At 46.8% G+C, this 14,920-nt stretch overlaps 1 protein-coding gene across 1 annotated transcript; it reads right to left on the reverse strand.

Annotated features, from left to right (window-relative positions):
• Positions 1–2,148: 2,148 nt before the first annotated feature.
• On the reverse strand, positions 2,149–6,968 carry OTOL1 (otolin 1). The gene is made up of 4 exons (XM_086843956.1): positions 6,533–6,968; positions 4,708–4,797; positions 3,729–3,800; positions 2,149–3,594 (listed from the first exon to the last, which is right to left on the reverse strand). Exons 1-4 carry the CDS (start codon positions 6,861–6,863, stop codon positions 2,699–2,701), a joined length of 1,389 nt encoding a protein of 462 aa, XP_086700082.1. The 5' UTR covers positions 6,864–6,968; the 3' UTR covers positions 2,149–2,698.
• Positions 6,969–14,920: the final 7,952 nt, after the last annotated feature.

The following is a 14,920-nucleotide window of genomic DNA, read 5'->3' on the forward strand; positions in this document are numbered from 1 at the left end:
AATCCTCTGCCAGATCCACGGATGCAAATCCCAGCGAGCAGGAGGATCCTCAGCACCAGGACACCGGGATGAAGGGATGGTGGGATTTACCCTTCAGAGGGAAAACTGGGAAAGGAGAATTCCCTGCAGGAGCCTGCCTGACATCTGGATTACACTTGGGCTGTAAAACTGATCTTATCTCTTCCATCTCCTTGGGAAACCAAGGATGAGCCACTTTTTGCTCCCTGGACAGCCACAGCGTCCAAACAGCAGAGCTGGCTCTGCCTGGGGAACAGCCCAGCCCAAAATCCAGCCCAGAATCATTAACAGCAGCAAAGATCTAAAGGCTTGATCTTCAGCTATTTCCAGCTGGAAGTTGAGATTATTATTAATATCATTATTGCAAATTTGTTTCTGTAAACACATCCTCAATAGTCAGTGACTCAAAGACAATATTAGTCAAAATATGTATTTTTTTTTTTATTTAAATAAATACAACCCACAGCCTCTCTCTGTCAATAAAAATTCTTGGATTTTTCTCTTGAACCCTGCAGATTTGGCTACCCAAGGATTTTAGATGTTTGAAGAATAGAAAGCAGAGGCTGTGCCGGTAAGGGAATCCCACACTCCTGTCCTGAACACAGGTCCTGATATTCCAGCCTGCCTCCATCAGCTCTTGATCCCCTCCCAGTGTCGTGCTGGGGACTGCAGGAGCAGAAATCCCATCTTTATCCTCCGGTTACAGCTGGGCCATCCATGGCAGAAATTGGGAATTCCAAGTTCCTCCCTCCCCCTGCAGTCCCAGGGAAAAGGGACCAGCCATTCCCTCCAACCGTGTATTACCCAGGAGAAGCCGAGCTGATGAAACAGCAGCCAATGCTTTCAGCTTCAGAGAGGTGGGGAAAAATCCCAGGAGAAGGAAAAGGAACCCCCAGCCTGGGAAGATTTCATCCAATTTACATTTTTATGAGAGGGGGGAAAAACAACCAGCTCAGCTGTTGTAACTGATCCCAGAGGAAACACTGGAATTTTCCACCATTATCTAAATTTTCCTTACACTGATTTTTAAGAGCTGTGATTTACAAGCCAGAGATGCAGAAATCTTTAATATGCCCTGTCAAAATGAACAAGAACTTTTCTTTGATATCAAAAAGCTTATGAAGGACTTGGAAGGAAACATGTGAAGTTTCTTTCTCCTTCCCATTCCCAAGATCTCCTGTAGTTTCATCCCCACTTTCCACAGCTCCCAACTGCTTCCCTCACTGAAGGGAAAATATTCTGATAAATTTTATCCAGCAAGAGCTGTTCAGCAGCACCACAAAGGCTTTAAATCCAAATTATTGGTGTTTATAAAGCCTTTCTCTCTAACCCAAATCTCCCACCTTCAAAGCCAATTAAGTTCCCAGTTGCACCCAGCTGAATATCCAAAGAAAAAGGGCAGGAGTCAAAGGGAAAAAATAACAGTTTAGCTCCCAGAAAACCGTGGGATTATCCTGGCATTTTATCCACTCTGCCAAAGGAAAGACACTGAGCCAGGTGATTTAACCCAATCCTGCCAATTAAATCACGGAATTAAGTGGCAAACATTTGATTAAAAATATGGAAAATACCACAAAAAAAGGTGTTTTTATGGCTTTGGAATAATTTTTCATAATTACTGGCAAGAGCTGCTGACCTGATTAGAACCCTGAGCATTTATTTTCTTCCACCAGTGTCAAAATGCTTCACTGCAGCCTGAAAAGGAAAGTTTTATCAAACAAATCCTTGCTAATAAAAGCAGAAGTAAAAGGGAACAAATATTTTGGCTTTTTTTTTTCTTATCATCTCCATGATGAGACAATGCACATGCTCAATCAATCTACTGTCATTCTGCCACAGCATGAAAAATGAGGAAAAACAGCTCAAAATGAGGGATTTGTTTTATGTTTCAGTATTTTTAAAGTGGAAAACAGCTTGGATTAAGGTTTTCTAGTCAAATGATCTCCATGAGGCTTTTTAAACTTTCCCACAAATCCTCTGAGCCATCAGGACACCTCAAGGGAGTTCCAAAGTCTGTTTTTGGCTGCCTCCTCCTCCTCCCAGCAGCCCAGGGATGATCCCCCAGCATCAGGGGCTCAGAAACTGGGGCTCCAAGTGGACCAATAAAGTGAAATATTCATCTCTCAGTTATTTTTTTAAAATTTCAGATTTATTTTTGTTTAAGAACAAGATTCAGGAGGGTTTTTTTACGCTGATCTAATATTCTTTTAGACAATTTTTTTCTATAATTCGTGACCGAGACTAAAGCACTAAATAATACTGATTCAAGGATAAAAGAGCTTTAAATCTTTTCAGGTGATTTCAAGGGACCTACTGCTCATGTTGCCATCTGGCTGAGCTCTATAAATCAAACCCTGGCATTTTTATCAAAATCAGAACTGATTCCTAGAGCGAGTTTGGACCATGCAAGGCCTGCAGGAGCTGGGAAGGAGTTTCATTCCATGATTTGAATATTCTAATTCCAAACTGTGCTGGGAAATACCTTCCCCACGCTGATCCTGTTGATGTTTGGACAACGGACAAAGGATGTGTGACATCTTCAAAGTAATCCACGCCTCGCACATGCCAACATTTTTGTTAAAACATCACGAAAATAACAACTAAACCAAGGTGCTGCCCTTTTCTCCTCTCACACCCAGAGGGAAAAGATGTTCCTCAGGGTTATCTTCACACCAAAAACTCAGAGAATGACCTCGAAACCATCTGGGTACAGCAGGAACCCCGTGAAGACGCTGTCGTCCTCCGCGCCGGCGTAGAGCCCGTTCCAGTCCTTCCCAACCTCCAGCCACACTTGGTCACCAACCCTCAGCTTGAGGATGGTCAGGAAGGAGGCCTGGTCGATGTCCTGGCCATAGAGGGTGTCCCTGGCCTTGGCCACCCTCCTGCTGCTGGCCACGAGGCTGAGGCGGGCAGGCCGGCCGCGCACGGTGACGTGGTAGGAGAAGACGTAGGCGCCAGGCACGCTGCAGTTGAACTTGCCCGTGGCGGGGTCGTAGTCATGGCGCTCGTCGTACCACACACGGTCAAACCTGATGGGCACGTTGGGAGGAGGGAAGGGCCTGGACAGCCCCGCGCTGAAGGCCGAGCGCGGGGACTTGGGGACGTCCCCACGGGCGCCCTTGGCCCCGCGGGAGCCTTTCCTGCCCGGGGCTCCGCGGCCGCCCTTGGTGCCGGGGTCGCCCTTGGGCCCGCTGGGGCCCGCCAGGCCCGCGGGGCCCAGGTCCCCTTTGTCACCCTTGCAGCCCTGCTCGCCCTTCTCTCCCTGTTTGCCAGCCGCCCCCCGCGTGCCCTCGGCGCCCGTGTCCCCTTTGCTGCCCTTTTCCCCCTTGGTGCCGCCTTCCCCTCTGTCCCCCTTGGCCCCTCTCCCCCCCGGCTCCCCACAGTATCCCTTTTCCCCCGTGTCCCCCTTTTCTCCCTTGTCCCCCTGTTCTCCACCCGCTCCCGGCTCTCCAGGATCTCCCTTGTCCCCTTTGTCGCCTTTGGTGCCGTTGTCACAGGTGTCCCCTTTGGCGCCCTTCTGTCCCTTCAGTCCAGGGAAGCCGTGGTTGCCCTTATTGCCTTTGGCTCCAGCTTCACCTGAGGGGGAAAAAGAAGATTAAAACCGATAAAATTGGATTACTCTGGAGATGGAAGGACCATCCAAAAGGCTTGGTCCTTCCATGCAGAAAAATCCAGAAAGGTCAGAGTGATCCTGGATTTTCCAGACCCACCTTGCAGCCCAGGTTTCCCTGGATAACCGGGGCTTCCACTCACTCCTCGCTCCCCTTGCTCCCCTTTTCCTCCTGGGACATTCCAGCATGAATGAATGAATGAATTAATTAATTAATTAATTAATTAATTAATGGGTGTTGGTGTGTGAAGTGCAGCAAACACCAAACCCCGCTGGGACCATCTGTGTGTGTCCCTCACAAACAAAATTAAAATTAAAATTAAAATTAAAATTAAAATTAAAATTAAAATTAACAAAACAGACATGAGCAACATGAGTTTTAAAGAAACACCTGCAGGAACCTCAGCTGGACCCCACAGCCCCCAGCACCACATCACCCCAAGATTTCTCTCTGCGAGGCTGTGGCTGCTGTTTAGTGGAAGATGGAGAAGGTGGCAGCTCTGCATTCCTCACTCCAGGGTAGCCAAAAACCTTTTTCCAGGAGTGAATCGCTGCCTAAGGAGCTGCAGTGACTGAACAGCAGCACGCTCTGATGCTGGGACCCTGGTGATTCTCCAGAGGCAGCAGCAGGATCTGTCAGGATAATGCTGCTCCAAGCCCCAAACGAAGGGCAGGGTTTCCTTTCAGGAATACTGATGAATCGTGATTGCTCAGCATCTTAACTGAAGTGCTTTTGCCTCTGAGATATTGAAATTGAAATGCAGATTTTACACCTGCACATGACTTCCTTTGGTGGCGTTTTCCTACTTCTGTCCTTAATCTAAAGCAAGCTGAACCCAGATTTTGAACTCTTGTTCAGAACAAGAATTTTTTAGTGAGATCTTTATGAGCAGCTGCTCCTATTCCACCTGAACAAACACTGCCACCACCTGAGTTCCTGTCCCTGCACTGATGCCAGCTGAACCTCTCCAGGCCTCAATCCCTCGCAGCAATCTTCTTTTGCTTTGAAAAAATATGGCTTTTTAATAGTTTTGTGGTATTTTATGAGGACAACAGCATTTTCCATTAGCCTGGTTTACCTCTTTCTCCTTTAGAGCCCTTTGGACCTTGAGAGCCAGGAGTTCCCGGCAGCCCTGGCAGACCAGCATCTCCCTTCTCCCCTCTGGGACCTGTAAAATCAACAAAATGATCTCAGTAACTCCAAGGTTTAACTTTTAAATGACATTTTCATCGGTACCTAAGCAATGTGGCATTGAGGAGTGTGTATGAGGTGATTCCATCACCTTGGGAAGAGCTGCTTGTTTTATTTGACATCATCAAATCTCTCAGCTTTGCATTTCACTCGGGGTCGTAGTTAAAGAGTTTTTAAAACCAACTTGGAGCTGCCTCAGAGCCACAGGAGCTCAGAGCTTCATAAAACATCAGAAATTAATCTCTCTTTAATATCTGAGCACATCCAAGGAGCTGCCACACCTTCGGAATTGTCCCTTTCCTTAAGGAGAATTAATTCTGCAAATACAGAAGAGGAACCTGGCCCAGAGCTCCACGCTGCAGAAAGAAGGCACTGAAATCTTTTCCCTTTTCCATCCCCTTGGGAACCCAGAGATTCCCAGTGCCTGTCTGGGAGAAGATTACGGCACCTTCAATCATCACAAGGACTTTTCCATCAAGAGATGAGAGATCAAACTCCCTTTACAGCCACCACGATTTCCATGAGCCAACCGTTCCCAAGCCATGGGAAGTGAAAATCCCTGGAGTGCTTTGAGTTAAAGGAGAATTATTTCATGGTTTTCCCACCTTTCCTCAGATGGATAGTTCCTATCCCCAATATTAGTGCTATTAAAGTGAACATTTGCAGACTAATGCACTATTCATTAGAGCAGGAGCAGAATTAGGTGCTCTCTGCATGTGTGTTTTAGCAGTAAAAAGAAGATAAAAAGTGTATTTTATGAAATATTTAGGTCCTTTTATAGAGAGCTGCTTCTTGTGCTTTATTTATATATTTTTAAAATTGAACCTTTTTTTTTTGTTTTAATTTTCTCTTTTGAAATGGGGGAAAAAAATGAAAAAAAATAATAAAGGAGTAAAGATGCAAAATTGCTTGAAGGTAATTTTGGAGGTCATAAAGCCATGGTTGAAGTGAATGTGGAATTAAAGCTGTGAATCCAAGGGGATGAGGGACAGAGAATTGAGGAGCATGGCCTCCTTCCAGCGGGGATTTGGGATAGTCCCAAAATCTGGGGTCAGGAATTCCCAGGGACAGAGAATTGAGGAGCGTGGCCTCCTTCCAGCAGGGATTTGGGATAGTCCCAAAATCCGGGGTCAGGAATTCCCAGGGACAGAGAATTGAGGAGTGTGGCCTCCTTCCAGCAGGGATTTGGGATAGTCCCAAAATCCGGGGTCAGGAATTCCCACTCACACTGGTGGTTTGTAACTTCCAGGATGTGGCTGACATGAACTTTTCTGCTCTGGATTCACACAAATCAGAATCACATCCCACATTTCATAGAATTATGGAATCACAGAATCCCCTGAGCTGGAAGGGACCCCCAGGGATCCTCCAGCCCAGCTCCTGTTCCTGCACAGGCCCCACAACAATCCCACCCTGTCCAAGCATTCCTGGAGCTCCAGCGGGGCCGTGCCCGTTCCCTGGGGATCCTGGGCAGTGCCCAGTTCTGGGGAAGAACCTTTCCCTAAAACACCAAACCCACCCCAAAGCTCTCCTGGCCCAGCTCCAGCCATTCCCTGGCTGCTGTCCCCGTCCCAGGGAGCAGTGACCGGAGCTGCCCCTCGGGAAGAGCTCAATGTGCCCCCGTGAGCTGCACAAATCCCACCAAATGGTTTCCTGAGGGAAAAGGCCCTGGATTTGGTGTTTGTAGCCCAGCAGAGAGGGGCTCAGCCCACCTGGGGGTCCCTGTGGCCCCGGCCAGCCCCGAGGCCCCGCCGTGGGCGGGCAGCAGTCGCAGCAGTTGAAGAAGAACTCGGCCGAGTCCAGCGTGGAATTCTCCAAGGGGAAGAGCGTGGGGAACTCAGCTCTGCCGGGCGCTGCCGGGAATGGGATTTTCCCCGGGACAGATGGGGAAGGTTTGGGCTTGGTGTAGAGCACGGCTGGGGTGACCTTCAGCGCCGCGCGCGCAGGGACGACGGCCAGCACCAGGAACAGCAGGATGGGCCCCAGGCAGCTCCACATGGCAGCAGCTGTGGGAAAACATGGCACCAAATCCCTGTCCAACATCCTTTGGCTCTTCCCTAAAGCCAGGACAAGGCCCTGGATGTGAGGGTGGTGAGGCCCTGGCTCTGCTTTCCCAGAGAAGTTGTGCCTGCCCCATCCCAGGAAACGCTCAAGGCCAGGTTGGGTTGAAGGGACCTTAAATCCCATCCCATTCCATCCCTGGGACACCTTCCACTGCCCCAGGCTGCTCCAAACCTTGGACACTTCCAAGGGGCAGCCACAGCTTCTCTGGGAATCCCATCCCAGCCCCTCCCCACCCTCACAGGGAGGAATTCCTTCCCAAAATCCCATTCAACCCCACCCTTCTTCAACTCCAGGCCATTCCCATTATCCCAGCACTCCATGCCCTTGGGGAAAAGTTTCTCTCCATCTCTCTTAAAACCCTACTTTGGTCCTGGAAGGATAGGGATTGAATTCTGGAATGATTTCAGAGTCCAGTACAGCTACACTCAATAAAAAGCTTTTCTCTAAAAGAATAAATGGAAACAAAAATGAAACAGCAAGTTTTCCAAACTCAGGCACTTTGGAGTATCAAGAATACCAAAAATTTTATCTTGATTTTTTTTTCCCCCCCTTTTTTTCTACCTGATTTTTCTGGATTTTTTAATGTAAAGTTTCACATCTGCTCTTTTTATTTTTAAAGTGGTGATTCAGCTGACCCAAGAGGAGAGGACCGAGGCAGAAGGCCCTGGGTTTTCCTGTGGGCAGGTGACACCTCTCAGGTGACTCGTCACAAAAAGCACCTTTGTTCCTTTTTTAAAGCAGGGTCCCCAGCAGTAAATGCAAACAGAGTCCCTTTCTTGCTGAAGGTGAAACCCAACCTTCCTCAGGAGCCACAGCATTCCACAGCATGGGAAAACCTCCAGGAGAGACCCTCCTATCCCTGTCATCCAGAGGGAAGAAGGAGATCCAACTCCAAACCCAGCATTCGGGGGCTGGATTAGAACTTTTCCATCACTAACCATTCTGTTTCAGAGGAAAAATCACTTTTTAGAATGATTTTCCTTTTTTTCCTCACCATTTTCAAACAAAATGAAATCATTTAATGGAAAATTGATTCCCCAAATATAACCCCCAGTGGTCACTGTTGCCCACTGGGGCCATTCAATCCACAAGGATAAATAACCCCTTCTTCATGAGTGTGCTTCATTAGAATGGGATTCCATGCCCAGATTTTTGTCCTAAATTGGGATTTTCTTTTCCCTACCAGCCTTACCATGAAGAGTTTTCCTGGGAATTGATGTGGAGGGAGATGCTCAGCACCAGGGAGCAGCCAGAGCCTGCAGCTGCAGCCACAGAGAAAAAGGAGAAAAAGGAGAAAAAGGAGAAAAAGGAGAAAAAGAAGAAAAAGGATCATCTGCCACCTGGAAAGAGGGAAAAAAACCCTGAATTTTCCTTTAGAACAGTATCCTCACACAGGAGTGTCCTGTAACACCTGAAGATAAGTGAATAAAGCCATTTCCACACAAAAACCCCCAGTGATTTTAAGGATTTAATAATTTTATGATGAAATTCTAAATCAGTTCTCAAATTCAAACCATTCCTAAGTTTTCCTGTCTCACATCACAAGCCCCAAATCCAGCTACACTCCAGTTCTGCAGCCAGATTGATGGATTGCTGTCAAACACTGGGAAAACATAATTAATAACCAAATTATACATCACCAGCCTGAAAAAATGAAATCCTCAGAGCAAGGTATCACTAAACAGATTTTCATTTTAATGGGCAAAACTGTTCCTATGTTAATTGTTCTTAAATAATTATTTTCAGATTTTTTTTTACATGCCAGGGGCTTGGAACAAGATGATTTTTAAGGTCTTTTCCAACCCAAACCAGTCTGTGATTCTAAATAAATGCACTTAAATAAAACTGGAATTTTGGACTTTTTCATTACATTAATTCACCACCACTGAATAGAAAATCATTCATAGGAATCCCCCAATAAAATTATAATTCACACAAAATAGGAAGACTTAAACTGTGCTGCAGTGTCATATAATCCATAAAATTAATCTACATTTCATTAGATCTAAATACCACTAATCATTAACATATTTCCCATAATAAGATGGTAATAAATGCACTTGTTTTTTTGTGTGCTCCCTAAAATTCCAGATATTCCAGTTCACAACAGGAATTTAACCTAAATCCATTAATTTTAAATATCAGACTGCACTTTATCTTAATTATTTCTAGTTCTTAGATGTGTGAGGAAAGAAAAACCCTAATCCTCATGCAGTTATACATTGATTATAGACAGGATTTTTTCCTGGAGACAAATTTCCTACCTTATAAACACTCCTGTTCCCTGGAGAACCCCCCCTCCATGGCACCTGGAAAAAGGAAATCTTATTTTGGGAGAGGATCAGTTTTATTTTGTCCCAGCTTCTGCTGTGGCCAATGAGAACCTGCAGGGGAGACGAGGGGGGATTGGCAAAATCCCCTGCAAGGAGCAAGGTGACACTGAAATCCTTGGAAATCAAACCCTGGGATCACAAAATTCCCCTGCAAGGACCAAGGAGGCACCAAAATCCCAGGAAATCAAACCCTGGGATCACAAAATTCCCCTACAAGGACCAAGGAGGCACCAAAATCCCAGGAAATCAAACCCTGGGATCACAAAATTCCCCTACAAGGAGCAAAGTGGGATCAAAATTCCAGGAAATCAAACCCTGGGATTGGCAAAATCCCCTGCAAGGAGACACTGAAATCCCAGGAAATCAAACCCTTTTTTTTTTTCCAAATTATCAAATTGTGAATTAAGTGCTTGAGAGAAATAAAACCTGAAAATGAAAGGGGAAATATTTGGGTTTTGTCTTTATAGTTGTTCTGTTTTCAGTTTAAATTTGAGGGTAGAGGGGATTCATTCGTGATGAGAACTTTAAATCCTGCGTGGGGTAAAAATTATTTCATTTACATTGAAAAAGAGCAATGGTTCATGTAGGATTTTAAATGCTTGACTAGAGAAAATACATTTATAGGATTTCTGTTGGATTCAGAGGGATAAAATGGTCTCCCTGTAAATCCAGTTACATTTGGTGTCACTAAAATTCAGATCTCAGGGGGAAGATGAGATGGGGAAATCCTGCATCAGTCTGTGCCAGCAGCTCCCACAACCCAAATCCCCTAAATCTGCAGGATGGCAGCACATAAAGGATTTATCATCCCTTAAATTTACTGCCTAGGAGATCCAAAAGTTTCTATTTCCCAAAAATAACCATTTGGGGAGTTATTTGAGAACTCCCTGGTGCCTATTCCAGTCTCTGGAGTCGATCCCTCTGAGAGTCCCGAAATGCAGATTCAAAGCACCAGAAACCCGCGGTTATTTCTGGGAGACACCAGAACTACAGCTCAGGAATCATTCTGGGCTCAGCTCCCACACTGGGGCTGGGTTTTAAAGCCTTTTTTGGGATGTAAAACATATTCCCCCCGGTGTTATCCCAAACCCCTCTCCAGGATTTCCTTTGTCGGGAGGTCTGGGCTAAGAAACTCATCCATTGTCTCCTCTGGGAACTCGAGCCAGCCAAAGGGGAAAAGGGATGGAATTACCTGGCTCCCCTTTTGCACCGGGGTCTCCCTTTGTGAGGCGGCCCTGGCATGTCATGGACACCCTTTTTTCCTGGGAAATGTTGTTTTTCCTTGTGTGTTTGGGAAACAAAACCGTCCTCGAGAGCCCTGGATTTGCTTTTTTTGCCCTCCTCATGCCCAGCGCCAGATTTCAGGGGAAATGAGGGGGGCTGGAATTCCAGGCTGGAAGGTGAGAGCGGCTCATTCCTGCTGGGCAGAGCTGTCATTCCCTCCCCCAGCCCCAGCAAAACCACTGGAATCATCATTTAATCCCGGCAAATCCATTCAGCACCCTGCATTAATCATCTTTTTATGAGCTAAAGGGCTTGGGGATGGAATTCAGGAGAGGAAGAGTCCCCTTGCAGGTGATCTCACCCGGGCAGGGGTTGTGAAACTCCTTAGAAATAAGGAAATGGAAAGCTCTGGTTTCCTTTCACCCAAATTCTTCTTGGCTCTGGCAAATCCATGCTGTGTGATAAAATCCAGGGTTCCAGCACAGGTCGGAGTGCTGCAGCACCTTCAAATCACAGCAGGAAGCAAAAATCTGGGAATAAAACTGTCTGTGTGCTGGGCTCAAAGAATTTGGGGGGTTTATGGTATTTAGGGAATTAAAAAGCAAAGGAGAGTGAGAATTTTAATTTTTCTAGATATACAAACTGGTTGCAAGGGGTCTGGATCCACATTAAAATCAGAGGGAAGATTCCCACTGATTTCTTTGGAAGAGATGCCTAAAACTCCCCACCTCCTCTGCAACACAAAAAATAAACAGGGGGATGCATAACAGTAATAAATTATAAATCATTGTAAAAAACAGCATTTTTTAGCTCTCCTGACTCAAATTGGAGTCCAACTGCTGGCTCTGCACAGGACATCCCACCAGGAATCCCACCAGGATTAGGGCAGGAGCAGACTGACTTCATTTCCATCTCTTCTTTTTCATTTCCATCTCTTCTTTTTCATTTCCATCTCTTCTTTCTCATTTCCATCTCTTCTTTTTCATTTCCATCTCTTCTTTCTCATTTCCATCTCTTCTCTTTCATTTCCATCTCTTAATTTTTCCCTCGGAGAGGGAGAAAGAGCAAACTGTGCTGAGGTGGGAAGGATTCCTCGGGTTCCAGGGAGGTGCCAGAGCCTCCAGCTGCGGTGACAGCTGTGCCAGATGTCACCTCGTGCTGGAATGGGAGACAAAAGAAAACAAAAAGGGGTTTCAGGCTGGCAGGTGGAACAGGGATGGCCGGGCAGGAACGGGATGGAGAAGGAAAACACAGGAAGTTTTGGGAAACGCAGAAATTGCTGCTCCAGGTGAGGCTCAGCACAAGAGGGAGCTCCAGGAGCTCCCAACAGCTCTGCCAGTGACAGGTTTGCAGCTGAAGCACAAAAATCAGGGAATATCCCGGTTGGAATGGCCCCACAGGCATCATCCAATCCAATTCCTGCCCGCCCTGTCCAAACATCCCTAAGAATTAATGACCCCACAGACCCCGAGCCATCCAGATCCATCCAGGACAAGCACAGTGCTCTAAACCAAACATTTTTCCGGGATAACTTCCCAAAATGGAATTTTTTGGAACACAAAATTCAATTTCTGAGAGACCTGCACTGCTCAGACCTTTTTGCACTGGGAGCAGTAAACTATACAGGGGGAAAGAAACCAAAAAATAACCCAGATATGGGAAGAATTCCTCATTTTGAGGAAATTTCCCATGGAGAACTGGTATTAGAATGAGTAGGAGTGATCTCAAAGCTGGGCCTTCTCCAGGTGAAAATCTCCAGCAAATGGGATCTGTCCAATGGGTGATTCCTCCCAGAGTATCCCAAACTCAGCTGCCTTCTCCAGAGGGAAACCTGGACCTCTCCAAGCTACTGGATTTTCCTCTGGAACACATTGGAATCAGTGATGGGAGAGACCCAGGCATTCCCAGCAGTGGGATGGGGATTCCCACCTGATACCCCAGTGAGGGTGGGAGTATGGACAAGCTGGGATGTCCATGTCAAGAAGAAATCCCAGTTATCCCAGTTATCCCAGGAGATGCAGAGCCCAGCCTGGCTGAAGCTGTTTCATTCTGGCCAAGGGACAGAGCAGGAAGCGGAGATGTGAGAATGTGATTCACCCAGGAGTGGAGATCCTGCCCAGCCCTTCTTCTCTAAGCTGATTATTCCTTTACCTTCTAATTACTTGTTCCTGGTCCCAGAATTCCACCCAGCCCCTCCCCCAGCTGGATGCAGGCCAGTTAACCCAGAACATTAATTGATATTGATATTGATATTGATATTGATATTGATATTGATATTGATATTTATTGATATTGAGGACAAGGCTGCTGATAAATAATCCCAAATCCACTGGATGACACACATAAACAGATTCCCATAAAAGAGAATTTCTCAGAAGGGATCAAGGAACTTCTTTGGCACAAAATTCCAAAGGAAACCACAGCAGGAGGGAGGATCAGACGCGGTCACTGCTGGCAGCAGCGTCCCTCGGAGCCTCTCCTGCTCCACTGCACTCCCCAAAATGGGAGCTGTGGTGGCACACACATAATAAATGCTGGAGAATCACCCACCCAGGGTGTTCACCCACACCCCACAGTGCTCAGGGCTTTCTCCAGCCTGCCCTGTCATTAGATAAAATCGTTGTTCTCTAATTTGTCGGGTCAGCTCTAACTGCAGTTCTGTCAGGAGAGGGCGGCTGCCCACAGCATCACCAAATTGGTTGGGAACACAATTAGCAACACAATAATCTCAGGTTTAGCCAGAGCATCACCTCTGCCCAGAATATTCTGCAAACTCTGCCAGATTTCCTTGCTTACCCTGGAAGTTTCCTTCCATTTACCAAGACAGCCTCATCAGCCAGACAAGATCTGAAAGGAGACAAATGGATCTCTCACTGCTGGAAAATGAAAAGAGCTCGGGCTGTTGCTTTGTTGGGATTGCAGGAACACCCTCAAGTCTGCTCAGATCAGATTTTAGGGATAAATTCCTGCCTGTGAAGGTGGGGAGGAATTCCCAGAGGAGATGTGGGTGCCCCCTGGCAGTGCCCAAGGCCAGGCTGGACAGGGCTTGGAGCAGCCTGGGACAGTGGGGATGGAATGAGATGATTTTAAGGTCCCTTAACTCAACCAAACCAACCCAAACCATCCTGGAATTCTGGGATTCTATGAAATTGTATCTGGTGATTCAGGCTGGGAAGAACCTGGCCTGTTGTAGAATATTCCTGCAGGGCTGTGACAGAGCCCAGAGGCTCAGGAAATATTCCCAGGCTCTATGTTCAATATTCCCATGTTGGCCTTTCTGGCAGGGCAGGGATTTTATTCCTGTCTCCAGGGGCTGAGCTGGATGTTTCCTGCGGCAGCCAAAGCCAAGCTGGAATCCCCAGCAATAATTAACACAAATCTCCAGCGGCCAAACCAGGAAGGGAGCAGATCAGCAGCCCCTGGGGAGATAAGGAAACAAAGTCCCGTATTTTTATCTACTTTATACAGGTAGTTTGACCTGGTTTTCACCAGGACAAGCACAGGGTTTTTAGGGGAGGTCGAGGTTCCAGCAGGTCTGGAGCAGGAGGATGGTAACCCTGAGGAAGTTGGCAATTAAATGTAGTTTTGTTCCTCATCTTTTATTTTGTAGGCCTGATTTTAAGGTATTGGGAGGTTTTGGGGCTCCTTTGCTCAGTGCAGAAGGGTCATCCTGCAGCTGGTAAATGCAAGGGTTAGGTTTATAAACAAATGTATTTAACCACATGAAGTCTCTCCTTTTTGAACCCCGCTCTAAGAGAAAAGTTAATTCAAAAGTTAATTCTTCATTTCCTTATTTATTTTTTTTTGTTCACTTTTTGTTCCTTTTTCATTAATTTGCTTTTCATTCCTTGCAAGGGACAAGCCAGAGGCTTCTCCTGAGTCAGGGAAGGCAGCAGCAGCAGCAGGAGGCTCGGGGAGAAGCAGAGCCTTGCCTCCCTCAGCAGCAGAGCCTGATAAATCAAACCACAGCCTCCTTTCGATTAAACTCTGTCCTACTTCTCCAAACAGAGCTGTTAATCCTGAATTCCATCAGTTCTGACTCGGGAGGTTCTTCCCTCTGGAAACACCAGCGGGGCCTGGCAGGGCCTTTGCAGCCCTGTCTTGTCTCAAGGCAAACAAGACTCGGTTATCAGCAAATCTGAAATTCATTGTGAGGCAAATCCTTCTCCTTTTGATAAGCCAGAGTGTGTCAAAGGCAAATGTGGGGCATTTATACAACAATGAACCTTCCTCCACAGCAGCTGCTGAGTTCACCTGGGGGTTGAAGGGGCTGGAGGGGCTGAGGGAGCTGGGAAGGGGCTGGAGAATTCCAGAGGGAGCTGGGAAGGGGCTGGAGAATTCCAGAGGGAGCTGGGAAGGGGCTGGAGAATTCCAGAGGGAGCTGGGAAGGGGCTCAGCCTGGAGAAAAGGGGGATCAGGGGGAATTTCTGGCTCTGCACAGCTCCCTGCCAGGAGGGGACAGCCGGGCTGGGGTCAGGC

The sequence above is a fragment of the Cyanistes caeruleus genome, chromosome 10, assembly GCF_971803275.1.
Source record: "Cyanistes caeruleus chromosome 10, bCyaCae1.hap1.1, whole genome shotgun sequence".
NCBI classification, from domain to species: domain Eukaryota; kingdom Metazoa; phylum Chordata; class Aves; order Passeriformes; family Paridae; genus Cyanistes; species Cyanistes caeruleus.

Coding starts and splice junctions, on each gene's coding strand:
- OTOL1 (XM_086843956.1), bottom strand. CDS start 6,863: ATGTTGGACAGGGATTTGGTGCCATGTTTTCCCACAGCTGCTGCCATG. Junction 4,798..6,532: donor GGGGCCACAGGGACCCCCAG/GTGGGCTGAGCC, acceptor TTGATTTTACAG/GTCCCAGAGGGGAGAAGGGA. Junction 3,801..4,707: donor GGGCTCTAAAGGAGAAAGAG/GTAAACCAGGCT, acceptor GGAATGTCCCAG/GAGGAAAAGGGGAGCAAGGG.